The following is a 20,624-nucleotide window of genomic DNA, read 5'->3' as shown; positions in this document are numbered from 1 at the left end:
GCCCTACGTGCGCGCGCGTTCACAGGAAACAGCCGGGGCGAGGGCTGCTCGCTAAGCGACGCGCCAGCCATCGCGGTAGCACTTGGGGCGTGCTTTCGGGTTGTGCCGCCCGGTTTGGCACGATGCGCCTGAGCACCCTCGGTCTCTTCTTTCCCGAGCCACTCAGCACCGTGCCGGGATGCTACGGCAAACGTGGTGCGAAACATTTCACCAAAAAATGAAGCACATATGAGCAGCTCCGGTGAGAATTGGTGGCTCCTTGCCAGGATGTCTGTTGTGTTTTAATCATTCGAGCCATTTGCATATTTATGTCACAATCATGAACACTGATTAGGAGAAGTTATTCCCCCAGTGTGGTGGATGGGGTGTGTAGGGCGCTCCTCTCACCCACACCCTGTGTTGTCCACATGGTATAATAATGTTGGTCATCATTGAGTTTTTTTCTCCCATTTACATTCAAAATTTGCACGTAGTTTTGTGTAACGAGAGTGAGATGCTTGCAGTGGCCAGCGCGCCCAGCTTGTGTCAGAGAACAGCCCCCACCCCGGAAGATGACGTCACGGAAATGTTCCGAAGTCACTTCAATGGATCCTTTCATCCACCCTGGAGGCTCACCTTTTAGAAGCTCTGCCAACGGGTGTTGTGTCACATCTCGATTAAACCAACATTCTTCATTCTCAGAGCTGGAATTAGAACCAACATTTTTTTTATTTGTTCAGGCATTGGTCACTGACGGGCTCCATTCCCTAGGCCCCACCCGGTCCACCTGTCCGTTGACCTCCTCCGTTCACACGCTCCATGAAGTGCCGCCCTCGGCATGAAGTGCCGCCCGCTGCGGGCGCTGGGTCGTGGCAGAGATGGAAACGGCTCTGTGGGGAGAGCCACAGAGGCCTCCTGCCACGTTCCGGTGACATCGCATATGGGGTTCCGGCACTATCTCGGACAAAGTAAAATTAAATGTCTTTCAAGTCAGTCGTTCACAGTTATTTTTAATTACACTCCCCAATGGAAGAGAGACTCTAGCTTGAGTTTTGGCCAGGCGTGGAATTTCTGTAAACACGTCTATCGATACAACTACCCCTACTACTACCCACGTAGGCTTTTCCGCTCAGATGTCGCACCAAATGACCCCAAAACACATCAGCGTTGCCGATATTCGAAGCCGCCGCCGCTACCGCAGATTCAGACTACCGCGACGAAGATCGACGCCGATGAGCTCGGTCCGTGGCTTCATGTCTTTTCGTCTTCTCCTCCCTCCCGCGCGCGGTGCTCAGTTTCGAGGCCCCGCAGGCGGCGACGGCGCTGGCGGCGACGGAGGCGGCCGCCCCCGCCTCTTCCTCCTCCTCCTCCTCCTCGCCGGCGCCCGTGGCGCAGGCCGAGACGTCGAGGCGGCCGCTGCCCGACGGCGACGCGACGCAGCTCAACTTCCGCGTGCAGCCCATCCCCGTCGCGTACCGCGAGCTCGCACAGCCCTGGATCCAGGTGCCGCTGCCTAGAGCCCACATCTCTCGCACCGCGTGGCGCCATCCCATAGCTCGTTGTTACATTTTGGTCGCGCAGTGATCTGGCCAAACGTACGTCGGCTCAGATCGTTACGTGGCCTCACCCAAACACCTATTATGAATAAGAATAAGGGCTGTCAAAACCTACGTGTTTTAAGTTACCTGGTTCTATGTATTTTCCATTTTTTAAGTCTGGCTGTATCTTGCTCACACTTTTCCTCTCCGTGTATTCCATCCTGTCCTCACACTGCCCCTTACCTCCCAACTCACACCCTTGTGATTCGAAGCATTGTCACGATTCGGTGATTCGATTGAGGGAATATTTAATTAATAATTTATCCGCAGTGGCAGCCATGCCTCGAATGGTTGCTGAGATCACGCAACAAATTGAAAATCCGATTTTCCCACGCACGAATCGATGTTGACGAATCGACGCATCATTACAAGATCCTGGGTCTCAAACGAGTACCTGGCGCGGTGTGTAAACATCGCCGCTGGGGAGACAAAGGCGGCCGGGCGTGGTGTTGGCCACCCACCCCCTCGTGTGCCGTGCCGGCCTTCGTAGGCGCCACTCGCTAACAGCGCTTGCCCCGACAGTCTGTTAAAAGCTACGCGGGGAATCTTTGTTTTTGTGCGTGCGGGCCAGGTGTTTGGCATGGAGCTGGTGAGCTGCCTGTTCTCGCGCAACTGGAATGTGCGCGAGATGGCGCTGCGGCGACTGTGGCACGACGTGAGCGGCGCGCTGCTCCTGGCCAACGGGGAGGTGCGCACGGGCGGCGCCGCCACGGCACCACCGGCTGTGGGGGCGGCCGCGGCCGCGGGGGGCCACGCGGACCGGCCCGGGGCCCAGGGGCCGGCGCCGGCGGCGACCGCGGCGGCCGGCCCGGTGGGCGGCGGAGCCGGCGGGGAGATGTGCGGAGAGACGGTGGTGCGGTGCTGCTGCAGCGTCCTGGCGCTGGTGTGCGCCGACCCCGTGTACAAGGTGTACGTCGCCGCGCTGGTGAGTGCCGCGTGTGGAAACGGGGGAGCCGCTCGCCCGCTCGGTGTGGTCGTGGACCGCTCCTGGGGGGAATTGCGCGGCGCTTTGCACGCCGTTGCCTGTGGGAGCTGCGCCATGCGAGATGTCACCGCGTTGCAGGCGCGGAGCAGCGCGTGCCTTAAGCAGGGGGCACGTCCGGAAGGGTAACTTGACAGCGGCCCATAGCCTGCGAGCAAACGTTGACCTTACAGCTCGCAAATCGCCGGAGGTTTCGTGACGTAGAGAGCGAGGGAAGGAGAGAGCCGGTTCCAGGCTCGTGCGGCGCAGCTGCCCCGGGCCCAGTTTGGGTTCGGAGCGTCGTGGGGGGGATGGAGGGGTGGGTACAAATGTCCACCTTGCTTGCGAACGCCGAGCGGCGTCAAGGTTATTTTTGTTCCCACGCTTGCCGTGTTGCCGGAGATTGAGCGAGGAGGCAATTATTGCCCTGTGTTGAGAGAGGCTTCAGGTGCCTTATTGTTACACCAATAAACTTGTCAACCCTTCTAATGCGGTACATTTTTTTTTACAGCAGTGCCCTTTAATGTCCTTGCCAAGGGTGCGGGTTGCGTCGCAGCTCACTCGTGCTCAGGTCCCGGGTCGCTGTCATCGGATGGCTTTTGCATCGTTCCGACGCCTCGCCTATCTCCGTCGCGAAGTCAAAATGATGCGGCTCTCGTCTAACAGCCCAAATATGGGGTAGATGATGTCAAGAATGTCATCGAGGCAAACCGAGCGACCAGGATTAAGATCGGGGGCTCCGTATGCTTGAGAACTCCGTTTCTGGTGCTTAATCTGCGATCGGTATCTCAGCTGTGCTGCTTTGAGCTGGGACGTCGTTCTAGTAGCCATCTTGGCGGCCTCCCGGCCACTTCTGTTCCTCACCATCTTCAAAAGCTGCGACGGGAAAGTCGTGGGCTCTCACGGTGGTGAGCAGTAACCGAAGGAATACTCAGAAAATGTGCCCCGTCACCTAACAAAAATGTGAAAGTAATTTTTACACAACCCATCGGCCACACACGTCCTTCTGGGAGTGAATAATTTCAGCAGTCTTAGCTCAACACGAGAAAACTGTGGACGGGTTTTGACATTCGGTGTCTCACCAGCAGAGTCATGGCTGCCTGAACCAATGCATGTGAACTGCCAGACGTTTATGTGGAAGGACCCTCTCTGTTGGATAAAACTCTGTAACACGTGACACAAATCATAATCATTAGCGTCGCTGCGGAGAATATAAGTAACAAATACACAAACGTATGCTTAGCGCAGGTAAAGACGCAGTCGGTGCACAATGATGAACTCATGGATTTATCATTCCACACATTGTTCGTCTTATCAGTGTCCGTAAAGGACACATCTTAAAATAATCTTCCTTCGTTAAAGATCGGTTCCTGCTTGAGATTTGGCAAACAGAGCTCATTAAACCATCTGTTGGTGTTTTTGATTCGGGGTGTAGATAAAAAGATCCCGCTGTTATTCTGCATGAGATAGTAATCAAATATAACGGATGACCTTTGCCAGGTTGGAATGGACACCATCGATGATGCACAGCATCTTAAAATAGAATTTTACAGCGATGATCGCTGTTGCGTAAGATTATTTGTGGATGCAAGATGCATTCCCCTTGCCGACACGTTTTTGGAAGCCTCCGCGGTGCTGCCCCCATCTCAGTTTGCCGTGGGGAAATCGTTCGCCGACAGAACCACACGATATAATGCGGGATTGGCTACAGCGCGTAATTATAACTCGTCATCATCATCATCATCGTCAACGAGCAACAGTGACATTGAAGTAGTTCCTTTCTCATGTCTGTGAACATACCGCGGTTCTATAGTCCCTGCAGGGGTGATGGAAACCCATGACGCACAACGCACAACAAATTTAAAAACTTAGAATTCTTACACGGGGCTGTGCAGTGCTTGCGCGCGTCTCTTCAATGTGTGCACCGCGAGATTCAGAACCATTGTTGAGCGATGATGAGTCGAGCCCCGCTTGCACCCCGTTGTTCACCGACTCGGTACTGATATCATTGTGCGACAGCCCAATTAGAACACTCACTCCGATACAGACGCACTCGGCGCTGATACGGCACTCGCAGCGGTGCACAAGCACTGTTCATCCCTCCGGCCCCCTCTCTCTCTCCTTGCTTCTCTGTCCGTCTTTCCTCCCTCCTTGCCCCTTGGTGGGCCTGTATATGTATTTCTGCTGACTTTGTACCTCGTATTTGTTCACTCTGTCTATGCTGGTATGTGCAATCCAGAGGTTGAACACGAAATTTAACACTCTTCTGAAATTCGTGGTCCGCCAGGAAGTGTCTAACTGTGTTGTTGGCCTGACTGGTTGTGCTTCACATAATTTTTCTTGGGTTTGTTGAATTCTCGTTTCTCATCTTCTTGTTGTATTTACCTCCATGATTTGTTCTTGACACCTGATGAAGATCGCTTGTGTTGTGATCGAAACGTCGTGATTGTTTTGTTTTAATATAATTTTATTGTATTTCTACATACGTGACTTTACCGAAAAAAAACGAGTAATTTTATACAGTCACGAAAGCTTTAATTATTTATTAGGTGCACAAGCAGTTAACGAAAATGACACTTCGTCCTGAAAACAGCGCTTTATATGACTAGATGCCTTGTGTTGTCGAGCAATGGCTCTTCTTCATTGCATGTTCGGTGGCTCTTATTTAAGGTCAGGTGGTGAAAATAGTTTTCCTACATGACCGGTAACCGCACCAAATAATGGTACAAGCCAGTTTACCGCACTTAGAAGAGTCTACAGCGTTAAACGTAACGTGCTTGAACTTCATCACTAAGGCACGTTACCAATATTCCACTGGAGTTGTTTACCGGTTCCTGACTTTTAGGAACCGGTAATGGATTCCGAACACGGTTAGCACTCATCGTTTGACGCCCCGAGTTTAAGGTAGTGCCAGCTCACTTGCCTCTCCTTGCAAGTGAACGTGAATGATCTCTTCTCACTTGAGGTTTTTGTGATGTTTAAACACCAGGAATGTCTTGAAATGCTGCCCATCAATCAACAGCAGTTGTTAAAGAGTGCGGCAAAGATAACGCTCGACGCTTGGCTGTGCGTGGGCGCAGCAACGTGGAGCCTGCCTCCCGGCGCTGAGAGGCGTGCATGTCAAAGTGTGGGGACGCGGGGGCCGTCTGCGTTGCGTCTGCGCTCGCAGCCACGAGACGACGTCCAGGGAGGATCGTGCAGAGTTCCCCGAGCGGTCCGCGAGGGCGCGGCTTGGGAGGGCGCCGGGGGTGTGCGGCCCCCCCCCCCCACTCACCCCCCCCCCACTCATCCCTCCACACACACCCCCCTCACCCGGGCTGTCGGCTGTCTCGACACCGCGGATTTCGCGTTGCTGAAACGGTGCCACGCAAGGAAGGCCCAAAGCGTTTGCGATGCGGCGTTACGGGAGAAGGGCAAGGGGGGAGCCGCACGACGCGTAGACGCGTGGACGCGGTGTCGAGGCAGAATGGATACCGACACGTGCCGATGACAAGTCTGTCCAGAAGGAAAGTGGCGCATGCAGAGGCGTAGCACGAGAGGCCCGGCTGATGCGCCTATGAACATGATTGTGCGGGGAGGAAATTGGAGGCGAGTTGGGGAAGGAGACGGGGGTCAGTGGGTTCCTCGTGGCCAGCGGGCAGGAGGAGGTGGAGAGGCGCCGATGATCACAAGCGGCTTGGGGCGCCCGCCGTGGCTGCCGGCCCTCTCAGCCTCCGTGGTGGTGGAGCCCCCGAGCCTCTCCCACCATCGAGGCCCCCCGCCCCCCCCTGTCAGTGGCAGCTCGTGGCTCCGGTACAAATGGTCCCTTGGGTTTTCCGGTTGCAGGTGAACGCGTGCAGGTTGGCGATTGGTTGGAATGCGAAACTAGCACGCGGCTTCTCTGTTCGCTATGGAGTCCATCAATCCTCGCCCCATGTTTCCACGACTTCTCTGAGAACCGTGGATAATGAGAAGATTTGTGGGTTCTTTGGCTCCAGTGCAGGGTGGGATTCTTGGGTGAAGAGCAAAATTTTCCTTATCTGCATTGAACATCGATTTTCATATTGTTTCAGTCGGGGCATGCATTTAACCGTGATCATTATATAATCGGTGATTACTAGTCGCAAGCGATCCAAATGTTACAAAACGTTCACAGACAAACAATAATAGTTCCTTTATTGGAACTCGAGGTCGAGAAGACGACTGCAGATAAATGTGCATTGGCACGATGTCGCTTGGAGGAATTAAACGATTCACAGAATGGCGGGCACGAGTGTGAGCGTCTGTTAGTGGCTGGCGGAGGAGACAGCACCAGAACCCGAGTGGTGTCCACGAACCTTTACTCCCATCTAAGAGCAAACTCGCCACAGACAACTTTCCACGACGTCAGACACTCGGAGCTCTCGACGTTGTATTATTTGTTGTTGAATTTCGCAGCCGACGCGAATCAATGAAAGTCTTGCAGATGTTCTCAGCTGTCGCCCGCACCGCCGCTGTTGCTGCTACTGCCGTGGGACTGGCAGTGGCAGCTGTGCACACAAGCCGCCCCCCTCTTAAACCCAGGGTGCAAACATGTCCGCGGACAAATACTGCCACGCATGAAACTTACGATACGTACGGGGCCGCTGGGACCGCCCAGAGTTTGAGCAAACAGAACGTGCCCCGAGGAGGTGCGGCTAGAGGGTGGGACGCGTTGTATCGGTGTGTCCACGTGTGCGCCTGTGCGCATGTGTGTGCGTGTGTATGTGGGGGGAGCGGTGGTGTAGCGGTTAGCGCTTCGCTGCGCTACGAACCTGGCCACGCGGGTTCGATTCCCCCTCACGGCCAACACCAGTTACGATTATCTGAACCGGTCCTGGGCCTCCCCTAGGTCGACTCAGTCTCAAATGAGTACCTGGTGGGTGTGTAAACATCGCCACGAGAGAGACAAAGGCGGCTGGGCGTGGTGTTGGCCACCCACCCCCTCGTGTGCCGTGCTGGCCTTTACAATACTTGTCCCAACAGTCTGTTACAGGCTACACAGGGGGTCTTTGTCATTTGTGCGCATATGTGCCCGTGCACCTGTGCGTGTGTGTGTGCACGGCTGACTTTGTGAGCTCCGGTCTCCTTCCCACGATTGGCCTCCTTCCCACGGTGGGCTACGTATGGTGCAAACGAAGTTCAACATACATGCGCGCGATGCTGGCTACCCACTCCCTCTTGCGCTATGCTGGCCTTCAAAGGATCTCACTAAGAGCAGCACTAACATCTGTTAAGGCTATACGAGGTGTGGGGAGGGGGGTCTTTGTCTTAGGTGTGTACTGTTAAGTCCACAGGGTTCAGGTCGTACAAGTGTCTGAACCTGTCCTGGAACCTCCGACAGGGTGAATCGCCACACCATGCTCTGATGCCACTGTTGCGGCCGTAACAGGTGCTCACTAACAGGTGCTCACTAACAGCGCAGGTATGTTTAGCTAGGTATGTGTAGCTAGGGCAGCTATTGAAGGCGGACCGGAATAACAACGGTGAACTAATACGGCGGATGAGAGTATGGTTGAGCACTTTCGGGAGCTTGAACCCGATATTGAAAAGTAGCACAGCAGCGTGGCCGACAGAATATCGTGTTTAATATGTGCGCGCGACCTGCTGTGACACGCTGCAGAAACACGGTCAATTTAACCGAGCATATGGCACGAAAGCGGAAGAGTGTACAAAAAAGCGTGGAGAGATACGTGCTGGGAAAGACGCCGGGAGACCGGGAGAGGACCGCATGGGTTGGCGAACATACGGAGGTCAATGACCTCAAACTGTTAAGAAACACAAACGGCCTGGGGAGAGACGGGTCGTGGCGAGAGGGTGATGACCGAGGGGCGATGACCGACGGTCAAAGATAGTGGCGAAGAGGCAGCCAAGGAATGGAAGGCGTCCGAGAGGGCGTCCCCCGAGGAGATGGAGCGCTGACATCGGCTCTTTGCGTGCAGGAGCTGGGCGGAGGATTACATCGCGGCATCGGGACGGCTTAGGTAGCCATTCATCCAGCGGTGGATCGAGCTCTCCCCAAGTGTCCCGTGAGGCTTCACAGGGGCAGTCTTTGTGAGTGAGTGTCGTGTTGTGAGTCAGCGTGGAGCTTGGGGGAGTTAGTGGTCGGGCTGTGGGAATGAGTGGGAATGAGTGGGGTGTGAAGTGTGTGTGTTTGAAGTGTGTGTGTGTGTGTCTGTGTGTGTGTCTGTGTGTGTGTGAAGGGTGTGTGTGTGAAGTGTGTGTGTGAAGTGTGTGTGTGAAGTGTGTGAAGTGTGTGAAGTGTGTGTGAGGTGTGTGTGTGTGTGAAGTGTGTGTGTGAAGTGTGTGTGTGTGAAGTGTGTGTCTGTGTGTGTGTGAAGTGTGTGTGTGTGTGAAGTGTGTGTCTGTGTGTGTGTGAAGTGTGTGTGTGAAGTGTGTGTGAAGTGTGTGTGTGAAGTGTGTGTGTGTGAAGTGTGTGTGTGTGTCTGTGTGTGTATGAAGTGTGTGTGTGTGAAGTGTGTGTCTGTGTGTGTGTGTGGTGTGTGTGTGTGTGATGTGTGTGTGTGAAGTGTGTGTGTGTGAAGTGTGTGTGTGTCTGTGTGTGTGACTGTGTGTGTGTGAAGTGTGTCTGTGTGTCTGTGTGTGTGTGAAGTGTGTGTGTGTCTGTGTGTGTATGAAGTGTGTGTGTGTGAAGTGTGTCTGTGTGTGTGTGAAGTGTGTGTGTGTGAAGTGTGTGTGTGAAGTGTGTGTCTGTGTGTGTGTGTGATGGCGCAGGGCACGTGGCCAAAACAAACCCCACCACCAGAGCCGTGGTAATTCTCTCACCCTCCTCCCCCCCTTATCGGGCCCTGAGAATGCATGAGAATTCTCGGTGAAATTTGAAATATTTGAAAACCTGTGGTAAACACAAGCGCCGTGTGTTTCCCCGCATCAAGGCAATACAAATTAATCGAGACCGCAAAGTAATCATTTGCGTCTTTGAGGAGAATATCAGTAGAAATATTCGTTAGGTTTTTCACAACGACACAGATTAATGTTTTGTATTGCATGTAAGTTCGTGGTGAATTATCACCCATATCTTACTCATACCCATAAGAGAGTGTCCTTGCCAATTAAATCTGGCAGTTCACCAGCATTGATTCAAGCAAGGCTCACTCTGCCGATGAGACACAGTTTGTATTGGGGCAGTGCTCTGAAACTATGCTGTCGTAGAAAGAAGGCTGTGGCTTGTATAGAAACATGCTGAGATATATTTTTTATGACGCAGCGACGGACGTATGAAGGGGCCATATTGTCTGCTCGTCTCTACACCTGGGTACCACGTGCTAGTCTCTCGTCTCTACACCTGGGTAGCACGTGCTACTCTATCGTCTCTACACATGGGTAGCACGTGCTACTCTATCGTCTCTACACATGGGTACCACGGGCTACTATCTCGTCTCTACACATGGGTAGCACAGGTTACTCTCTCGTCTCTACACATGGGTAGCACGTGCTACTCTATTGTCTCTACACATTTGTAGCACGTGCTACTCTCTCGTCTCTACACATGGGTACCACGTGCTACTCTCTAGTCTCTACACATGGGTAGCATGGGCTACTCTCGTCTCTACACATGGGTAGCACAGGTTACTCTCTCGTCTCTACACATGGGTAGCACGTGCTACTCTATCGTCTCTACACATGGGTACCACGGGCTACTCTCTCGTCTCTACACATGGGTAGCACGTGCTTATCTCTTGTCTCTACACATGGGTAGCACGTGCTACTCTATTGTCTCTACACATGGGTAGCACGTGCTACTATCTCGTCTCTACACACGGGTAGCACGTGCTACTCTCTCGTCTCTACACATGGGTAGCACGTGCTACTCTCTCGTCTCTACACCTGGGTAGCACGTGCTACTCTCTCCTCTCTACACATGGGTAGCACGTGCTACTCTCTCGTCTCTACACATGGGTAGCACGTGCTACTCTCTCGTCTCTACACATGGGTAGCACGGGCTACTATCTCGTCTCTACACATGGGTACCACGGGCTACTATCTCGTCTCTACACATGGGTAGCACAGGTTACTCTCTCGTCTCTACACATGGGTAGCACGTGCTACTCTATTGTCTCTACACATTTGTAGCACGTGCTACTCTCTCGTCTCTACACATGGGTACCACGTGCTACTCTCTAGTCTCTACACATGGGTAGCATGGGCTACTCTCGTCTCTACACATGGGTAGCACAGGTTACTCTCTCGTCTCTACACATGGGTAGCACGTGCTACTCTATCGTCTCTACACATGGGTACCACGGGCTACTCTCTCGTCTCTACACATGGGTAGCACGTGCTTATCTCTTGTCTCTACACATGGGTAGCACGTGCTACTCTATTGTCTCTACACATGGGTAGCACGTGCTACTATCTCGTCTCTACACACGGGTAGCACGTGCTACTCTCTCGTCTCTACACATGGGTAGCACGTGCTACTCTCTCGTCTCTACACCTGGGTAGCACGTGCTACTCTCTCCTCTCTACACATGGGTAGCACGTGCTACTCTCTCGTCTCTACACATGGGTAGCACGTGCTACTCTCTCGTCTCTACACATGGGTAGCACGTGCTTATCTCTTGTCTCTACACCTGGGTACCACGTGCTTATCTCTTGTCTCTACACCTGGGTACCACGTGCTACTCTCTCGTCTCTACACATGGGTAGCATGGGCTTATCTCTTGTCTCTACACCTGGGTAGCACGCGCTTATCTCTTGTCTCTACACATGGGTACCACGTGCTTATCTCTTGTCTCTACACATGGGTACCACGTGCTTATCTCTCGTCTCTACACATGGGTAGCACGGGTTACTTTCCCGGCTGGTGTTACCCGGCTCAGCCACACGGGTCGCAGTGGGCAGCAGGGGTCTGCACCTGTTTCGTGTTCTCTAAATGTCTCCCTCTTCTCAATTTCAAATTGAAGCTAAGAGTGCGGTGTTTGTTGAGTGATGACATTATTATTGCACCACAACTGCCGTGGAGTGTAGTGTTCAGTGGCACACTGGACCTGCAATCCCGAGGTCGCCAGTTAAACGTGTTGTACAGACGGTGTTGTAGACACTTGTAGACGTTGTACAGGCGTTGTTGTAGACACTGTTGTAGACGTTGTACAGGCGTTGTTGTAGACACTATTGTAGACGTACAGGCGTTGTTGTAGACGTTGTTGTACACGTTGTTGTACAGGCGTTGTTGTACACGTTGTACAGGCGTTGTACAGGCGTTGTTGTACAGGCGTTGTTGTAGACGTTGTTGTACAGGCGTTGTTGTAGACACTGTTGTAGACGTTGTTAAGCAGTATTCATGAGTTCACCACGGTAGATCGGTCGGCAGGTCGCACGTGGCGGAGAAAAGTGTGGGTACTCCGACTTCGTCCGAGTTGTTTGGCCAGCGTGAAAGAGAAGGCCAAGATATCTCCTGGGTGGGATTTGGACGGCCTTCTGTGGGCAGTGACGAGACCAAGCACTTGCAGGGAGGCACCTCTGGCGTGTTGTCACCTTTTGTTATCGCACACCTCCCAAGTTAGAAATCGCCCGTGGCTCACTGCACGAGTGCGCATCGGGTGGTGCTCAACACGGTTGGTGAACCTGAGCCAGCGGTGGAAATTCCACATTCCTATCAAGGGGAATAGTCTATTCTTAGTACAACCACTGTTTACTGGTGCGCAAAACTCTTTTTGGCCGTTCGAAGAATGTGAGGTTATTTTTGTATTGATTTTAGTCCACAGCGAAGATTATAAAACAGCAATGCAGTATAACATTAACTAGGCCTGTAACAAGTAACTGATTAAGAAGTTGAAATCAATTATTCTGCTCTTGATGCACATCGATTGGTGTGTGTGTATTTTCATCATCTAGTTCCATAGGTCCAACACGTTTTAATCTTCTAGTTCCATTAGTCCAACACGTTTAATAATCATCTAGTTCCATTAGTCCATCACGTTTAATCATCTAGTTCCATTAGTCCAACATTTTAATAATCATCTAGTTCCATTAGTCCAACACGTTTAGTCATCTAGTTCCATTAGTCCATCATGTTTAATACTCATCTAGTTCCATTAGTCCATCACGTTTAATCATCTAGTTCCATTAGTCCATCATGTTTAATAATCATCTAGTTCCATTAGCCCATCACGTTTAATAATCATCTAGTTCCATTAGTCCATCACGTTTAATCATCTAGTTCCATTAGTCCATCATGTTTAATAATCATCTAGTTCCATTAGTCCATCACGTTTAATAATCATCTAGTTCCATTAGTTCAACACGTTTAATAATCATCTAGTTCCATTAGTCCATCACGTTTAATCATCTAGTTCCATTAGTCCAACACGTTTAATAATCATCTAGTTCCATTAGTCCATCACGTTTAATAATCATCTAGTTCCATTAGTCCAACATGTTTAATAATCATCTAGTTCCATTAGTCCAACACGTTTAATCATCTAGTTCCATTAGTCCATCACGTTTAATAATCATCTAGATCCATTAGTCCATCACGTTTAATAATCATCTAGTTCAATTAGTCCAACACGTTTAACAATCATCTAGATCCATTAGTCCATCACGTTTAATCATCTAGTTCCATTAGTCCATCACGTTTAATAATCATCTAGTTCCATTAGTCCATCACGTTTAATAATCATCTAGTTCCATTAGTCCATCACGTTTAATAATCATCTAGTTCCATTAGTCCATCACGTTTAATAATCATCTAGTTCCATTAGTCCAACATGTTTAATAATCATCTAGTTCCATTAGTCCATCACGTTTAATAATCATCTAGTTCCATTAGTCCATCACGTTTAATCATCTAGTTCCATTAGTCCAACATGTTTAGTAATCATCTAGTTCCATTAGTCCAACACGTTTAATCATCTAGTTTCATTAGTCCAACATGTTTAATAATCATGTAGTTCCATTAGTCCATCACGTTTAATCATCTAGTTCCATTAGTCCATCACGTTTAATAATCATCTAGTTCCATTAGTCCATCACGTTTAATAATCATCTAGTTCCATTAGTCCAACACGTTTAATAATCATCTAGTTCCATTAGTCCATCACGTTTAATAATCATCTAGTTCCATTAGTCCATCACGTTTAATCATCTAGTTCCATTAGTCCATCACGTTTAATAATCATCTAGTTCCATTAGTCCATCATGTTTAATCATCTAGTTCCATTAGTCCAACACGTTTAATAATCATCTAGTTCCATTAGTCCAACATGTTTAATAATCATCTAGTTCCATTAGTCCAACATGTTTAATAATCATCTAGTTCCATTAGTCCATCACGTTTAATCATCTAGTTCCATTAGTCCAACACGTTTAATAATCATCTAGTTCCATTAGTCCAACATGTTTAATAATCATCTAGTTCCATTAGTCCAACACGTTTAATAATCATCTAGTTCCATTAGTCCATCACGTTTAATAATCATCTAGTTCCATTAGTCCATCACGTTTAATAATCATCTAGTTCCATTAGTCCATCACGTTTAATAATCATCTAGTTCCATTAGTCCATCACGTTTAATAATCATCTAGTTCCATTAGTCCAACACGTTTAATAATCATCTAGTTCCATTAGTCCAACATGTTTAATAATCATCTAGTTCCATTAGTCCATCACGTTTAATCATCTAGTTCCATTAGTCCATCACGTTTAATAATCATCTAGTTCCATTAGTCCATCACGTTTAATCATCTTCTAGTTCCATACAGTGAGGGAAAAAAAAGTCATATTTTTCGAATTAAAGCTTTCGTGACTGCAAGGATTCATCTTCTTTGGTTCTTTCGGTAAAGTCACGTAGAATGAGAATAAAATAATAAATTGATAAAATAAAATAACACAATAATATTCTCACGACGTTTCGGCCACAACACAAGCGGCCTTCATCAGGTGAAGGGACGAGACTGTCTGGTAGGACAGCGCTCACTCCAGCGCTGTCCTACCAGACAGCGCTGTCCTACCAGACAGTCTCGTCCCTTCACCTGATGAAGGCCGCTTGTGTTGTGGCCGAAACGTCGTGAGAATATTATTGTGTTATTTTATTTTATCAATTTATTATTTTATTCTCATTCTACGTGACTTTACCGAAAGAACCAAGGAAGAAAAAAAGTCATGTTTTGCAGAGGGGTCAAATACGTATTTCCCTCATTAAAATGCAAATCAATTTATAACATTTTTGACATGCGTTTTTCTGGATTTTGTTGTTGTTATTCTGTCTCTCACTGTTAAAATAAACCTACCATTAAAATTATAGACTGATCAATTCTTTGTAAGTGGGCAAACGTTCAAAATCAGCAGGGGATCAAATACTTTTTTCCCTCACTGTAGGTCCAACACGTTTAATCATCATCTAGTTCCATAGGTCGAACACGGCAGGGTAACCGAGTGAGAACTTACGAGGCAATACAAAAAAAGATGGTGAGGGTGCACGGAATGGACGTGGGATCATACACGCTCAGTACAGCGATGTGTTTAGCAGCACTGCCCTCTGCTACTCTCGGTGTAGCCCACAGTGGCCTACCACAGCCGGATTTAGCAATAAGCAGGGTCGATTAAAGCACATTGCAAATAAGTTAATTATTTACTGAAATAACTATTTTGTTAATTATTATATGAAAACATGAAAATCTCCCGCATATTTCTCCGTAGCAATCTCCGTCTGTGCCCATTCGCTCATCGCCGTGGCGGCGCTGTGACCCGGCTGGCCCGGGGTCGCGACCTCCGCCGCGCTGTTTGTTTGTGGGGTGCCGCCACAACCATGGGGCGGCATAACTCGGTGTGGCGTTACCTTGCGTTGTGGGACAGTGGCGGCAACGTCGCATGGCACTGCGCAGCGTTCATCACAATGCGTCCTCGTGACGTGCTTTGTATCGGCGCTGTGCGGTCACCGATGTCACAATCGGCAGATACAAACACATTGGCCTCTTGCGCTTGTATTGCACTCTCTCCGCGTGCATTGCACGTGTGTGGCAAAGGGGAAGATCGGCGAGATTGTTTAACAACCGCGATGAGTGATTGTCGGTCACCATCCCCAATATACAGGGTGTTGCAAAAAAATGTTAACACTTGGGACTATCGTTTTTAATGGAAAAGGAATGGATATTATACTGTAACATGATAACAAATGTCATCTTAATAGCTTCAAAAAGTCATCAAAGAGTCGTCACTTGTTCGCCATCGTTGTCAACACGTGGCCTGGAATCTTCTCCAGGTGGTCTCCAGAGCCCAAAGGCAACACATTTATTTTGGTATTGTTGCAAATTCTCGGAAGTGTTCACATTTTTTTGAAGCACCCTGTATGTCCTGATTGGTAAAATCTTTTTTTTACGTTCAACTTATTCAGATTCATGGTCAGGTGCATGCAACTGCACCGCCCCAGTCATCAACACAATGGCCATTGTCGTCACCACTATCGATATTTCACACCTCCGACGAGCACGGCTGGCGACGTGCGGTCGTGCAGACGTACATGGCCACCGTCGACTCAGTGACGGCGCTCAATCGCTATAATTGATCGCACTTACGGAAATGGGTTTTATCTGACGATCGTCGTGGATGCCCCCCCCCCCCCGCCCCGCCGTGTAGAAGACGCTGCGGGCCATGCTGGTGTACACGCCGTGCCACAGCGAGGTGGAGCGCGCACTGCTGCAGCAGCTGCTGCGGCCCGTGGTGGAGACCATCCTCGTCAAGTGTGCCGACGCGCACAGGTGACGCGCGCGGAAATACGTACACACGCACGCTGGCACGTGCACGCTGACACGCGCACGCTGACACGCGCACGCTGACACGTGCACGCTGACACGTGCACGCTGACACACGCACGCTGACACGTGCACGCTAACACGCGCACGCTGACACGTGCACGCTGACACACGCACGCTGACACGCGCACGCTGACACGCGCACGCTGACACGCGCACGCTGACACGCGCACGCTGACACGCACTCTGACACGCACTCTGACACGCACGCTGACACGCACGCTGACACGTGCACGACGGGGTGGGCGGTCAGCGCCTTGTTTCTCACACTAGGAGGTACTTCTTATTTGTGGCCGAGTTGACCTAGGGAAGGGCAAGGACCGTTTGAAGTATTTGCCAAATATAATTGGTGAGCGGGAATCAAACTCCGTAGCACAGTGCGCTAACCCGTTACACTGTCGAGTGTGCGCATGGTTCCATGCGTGTACGCATAGGCACGTGTACATTTACGTGCGTCACATGGGTTGCTTGCCACTTGGGGGGTGGGGGGGGGTCCCTTGGTCATAAAGAATCGGCGCATTGGAATAATTGTGACGAGACGAGAGGCGGTATAATTCAATTTGATTTGCCGTGGCATGTCAGTGTGCTGTCAATGCGAATCCCTGTCCTTGATTTCTTGTCGCCGACAGCCGCATGAGCCAGCTGTCCGTGTCGACGCTGCTGGAGCTGTGCAAGGGGCAGAGCGGCGAGCTGGCCGTGGGGAGAGAGATCCTCAACTCCGGTACGCGTGGCCCTCGCGCCCTCTGATGATCGGCGTCGAACCTATTCTAACACTGTCCGTAAATGTTGATCAAACTCTTTGGCACTGAGGCCTTGGCCGCCACTCGGGGACCTTCAGCTGAAGATTCTCGCAGTCGCACGTGGCGGCAGCTTGAGAGAAGCGAAACCACGTCGCACACAAGAGAGTGTGTGGTGGCTGGTGGGAGGACTGAGCAATACAAATCACCTTCTCCGTTCATATTTTATTACCCAATGGATTATGTCTGCAGCAAGTTCTACACTTTCTCTGGTGGTGCAGTGCATTGTGGGCGTCCGTGCCCGGGCCGCTTGTTGTGGCGTTGCATACACGTGCATTTTCATCACCGCCCTACCATCGTCACCGATTTACCAGCTGGCAGGGCGAGACGTCGAACCTGCCCACGGCTGGTTCTCCAGGAAGTCGTGGGTTCTGCCCTTATCTCAGAAACGTCTACCGGTGGTTGCCAAAGCCCTCTGTGCTCTGCAGAGTAGATGTTTATTCGCCTCTGATGTTGTTATCCTCTGCACTAGCTCAAAGTACAATTAAAAATCATATTTCTTGCAAACATTTTGTTTTAATGATTATTAATATAACTAAATATAAGAAAAATTATGTTCATAAAATAGTTGAGTAAAATAGAAATCTGACAAGTTAATCACCGTCATAAGAGCTTTTGTTTTTCTGGGTTTGTGGTTATACTTTTTTTTGTATTTCTGCTTTGCATTGGGCTTGTGGTTAGAATTCCACCTCCGCAGAGCCGGGTGATGCTGTGTGGCATTGGCAGTGCTCTGTCTGCTGCAAATTGGGTATTAAACACTTGTTGCAACATTATTGCCCGCATTTTGAAAGTTTGATAATCACCGACTATAAAATATAAATGCACAATTGCACACTCTGGATTCCGTTGGTCGCTCAATGAGCCTCTCATTGAACTGGAGCCGCTCCTCGATTGGACCGACGTTTACAAGGCATTGATATATTTTAGCGAATAATGAATAGTGTATATTCTTGGTTCTTTCGGTAAAGTCACGTAGAAGGAAAACAATAAAATAATATAAATATATATTTTATATATATTTATATATATATAAATATATATTATATATATTATATATATTTTTATTATTTTATTGTTTCCCTTCTACGTGACTTTACCGAAAGAACTAAGAATATGAATCCCTGCAGTCACGAAAGCTTTATATCAAAATTTAATGAATAGTGTGTTAATTTTGCACGTAGGGTTTGTTTAAACAGGTTGACAGTTTTATAGTTTAATGGGGGGGCGGTTTTAGATTTATGTCGTGAGAAAGTGCGTGTAGGGGTTGCCCCGACACTCGTAAAAAAATCTGTAAATGATGAGAGAAGCTCATCATGGCAGGAATTTCAGCACAGGCTGGAAAACCTCGAACAACGTGCAATGATGATGGCCGTGGCAGGTGACACACTAAGGTGTGAGGCCTTGAGGCAGCGCCACACTCCAGGGTGTGAGGCCTTGAGGCAGCGCCACACTCCAGGGTGTGAGGCCTTGAGGCAGCGCCACACTCCAGGGTGTGAGGCCTTGAGGCACCGCCGCACTCCAGGGTGTGAGGCCTTGAGGCAGCGCCACACTCCAGGGTGTGAGGCCTTGAAGCAGCGCCACACTCCAGGGTGTGAGGCCTTGAGGCACCGCCAAACTCCAGGGTGTGAGGCCTTGAGGCACCGTCACGCTCCAGGGTGTGAGGCCTTGAGGCAGTGCCACACTCCAGGGTGTGAGGCCTTGAAGCAGCGCCACACTCCAGGGTGTGAGGCCTTGAGGCACCGCCACACTCCAGGGTGTGAGGCCTTGAGGCAGCGCCACACTGCAGGGTGTGAGGCCTTGAGGCACCGCCACACTCCAGGGTGTGAGGCCTTGAGGCAGCGCCACACTGCAGGGTGTGAGGCCTTGAGGCAGCGCCACACTGCAGGGTGTGAGGCCTTGAGGCAGCACCACACTCCAGGGTGTGAGGCCTTGAGGCACCGCCACACTCCAGGGTGTGAGGCCTTGAGGCAGCGCCACACTGCAGGGTGTGAGGCCTTGAGGCACCGCCACACTTCAGGGTGTGAGGCCTTGAGGCAGCGCCACACTGCAGGGTGTGAGGCCTTGAGGCAGCGCCACACTGCGGGAGGCGCTCATCTCCCAGGGGCCCCCAACCTCCCGCCCCCACACGGTGCCCTTCCGAAGTTGCCGACCGACCACCGCACACTCATTCTCATTTAAAATGCGGAAATGTGTGGCATTTCCAACGTTGTGTGTCCATGGCAACAGAGAGAATAACGTGTCGTGGCTTATGGAGGATTATGAATTGGGGGTGGGCGGTGGTGGCTCAGGAGGCCAGACAATTACTCGGCCTCGCTGCTCCCAGGAGGCACCTGGGGAGGGCATGGCAGAAACAGGGGCAGCAGTGTTCCTTGCGAACACCCCCAGGCGCAGCAGTAGGCATTGTTGTAGACGTTGCACAGACGTTGTTGTAGACACTTGTAGACGTTGTTTTACAGGCGTTGTTGTAGACGTTGTTGTACAGGCGTTGTTGTAAACGTACAGGCGTTGTTGTAGACGTTGTTGTACACGTTGTACAGCGTTGTTGTAGATGTTGTTGTACAGACGGTGTTGTAGACACTTGTAGACGTACAAGCATTGTTGTAGATGTTGTTGTATAGACGTTGTTGTAGACACTGTTGTAGACGTTGTACAGGCGTTGTTGTAGACGTTGTTGTAGATGTTGTTGTACAGGCGTTTTTGTAAACGTACAGGCGTTGTTGTAGACGTTGTTGTACACGTTGTTGTACAGGCGTTGTTGTACACGTTGTTGTACAGGCGTTGTTGTAGATGTTGTTGTACAGGCGTTGTTGTAGATGTTGTTGTACAGGCGTTGTTGCTGCCCTCGTGAGTTGGATCCCTGCAGATTCTCAACTATTTTGTGTCCATTTTTATTTTACACATTTGCTGAGCACCAGCCTCAAAGGCCCAACGCTTCAAACAGCCAGCAATAGACGGAGTTATCCGAGTTGTTGTAGATAAGAATGAATACGGTTTGTTTTGTTTAATAGAACAATTATAATAATCATTTGGGGAAACGAGGCCATAATGGGTGAAGCGAATTACAAAGTGGAGCAGTGCGAGGGAGGAAGCGGAGAGAGAGGTGAGGTGACCTGCGGTGCAATGGTGGTGGTGGATGAGATGAAGCAGTGTGCATCTGTTGAATGTGTTTGGGATTGGATATTACTGGAATGACAAAGCACAAAATGCCTTTGCCAATGCTTCAGCTTGTTTATGCCCGTGTGTAATATACACTGATTGCAGTGCTGACTTGGCATACCCCAGTTAAACACATAAATTAGTATATATTAAGTCCTCTTATTTTATTAGTTACTTTTTTTTTACAATCTCAGGGGAATACGTTTTGTCGCAATTTGTTTCTGAAATGCCGTACAGTTTGGATGTTAAGCGGTGTCGACAACGACACCCAGGAATTGCTCCCCAAGAGGCCCTCGCCCGGTCACGGCCCAGATCTTCAAAACGTTCCAAAAGTCACGCTGCATCTGAAGGGCACTGCCG

The 20,624-nt window shown here is 50.0% G+C and overlaps 1 protein-coding gene across 1 annotated transcript in view; it reads left to right on the top strand.

The window, feature by feature from the left end:
- Positions 1-20,624, top strand: part of LOC116948801 (mitogen-activated protein kinase kinase kinase 1-like) — a 102,597-nt gene that overhangs the window by 54,899 nt on the left and 27,074 nt on the right. Inside the window, exons 9-12 of the mRNA XM_076071785.1 lie at positions 1,275-1,482; positions 2,149-2,502; positions 16,136-16,257; positions 16,941-17,032. Of these exons, the coding sequence (XP_075927900.1) occupies positions 1,275-1,482; positions 2,149-2,502; positions 16,136-16,257; positions 16,941-17,032 (776 nt within the window). The remainder of the gene's footprint in view (positions 1-1,274; positions 1,483-2,148; positions 2,503-16,135; positions 16,258-16,940; positions 17,033-20,624) is intronic.

Source organism: Petromyzon marinus, chromosome 35 (assembly GCF_048934315.1).
Source record: "Petromyzon marinus isolate PM22_M1 ecotype Great Lakes invasive population chromosome 35, UKy_Petmar_22M1.pri1.0, whole genome shotgun sequence".
NCBI lineage: Eukaryota > Metazoa > Chordata > Hyperoartia > Petromyzontiformes > Petromyzontidae > Petromyzon > Petromyzon marinus.
This window is presented reverse-complemented; position numbering and strand designations above follow the sequence as displayed.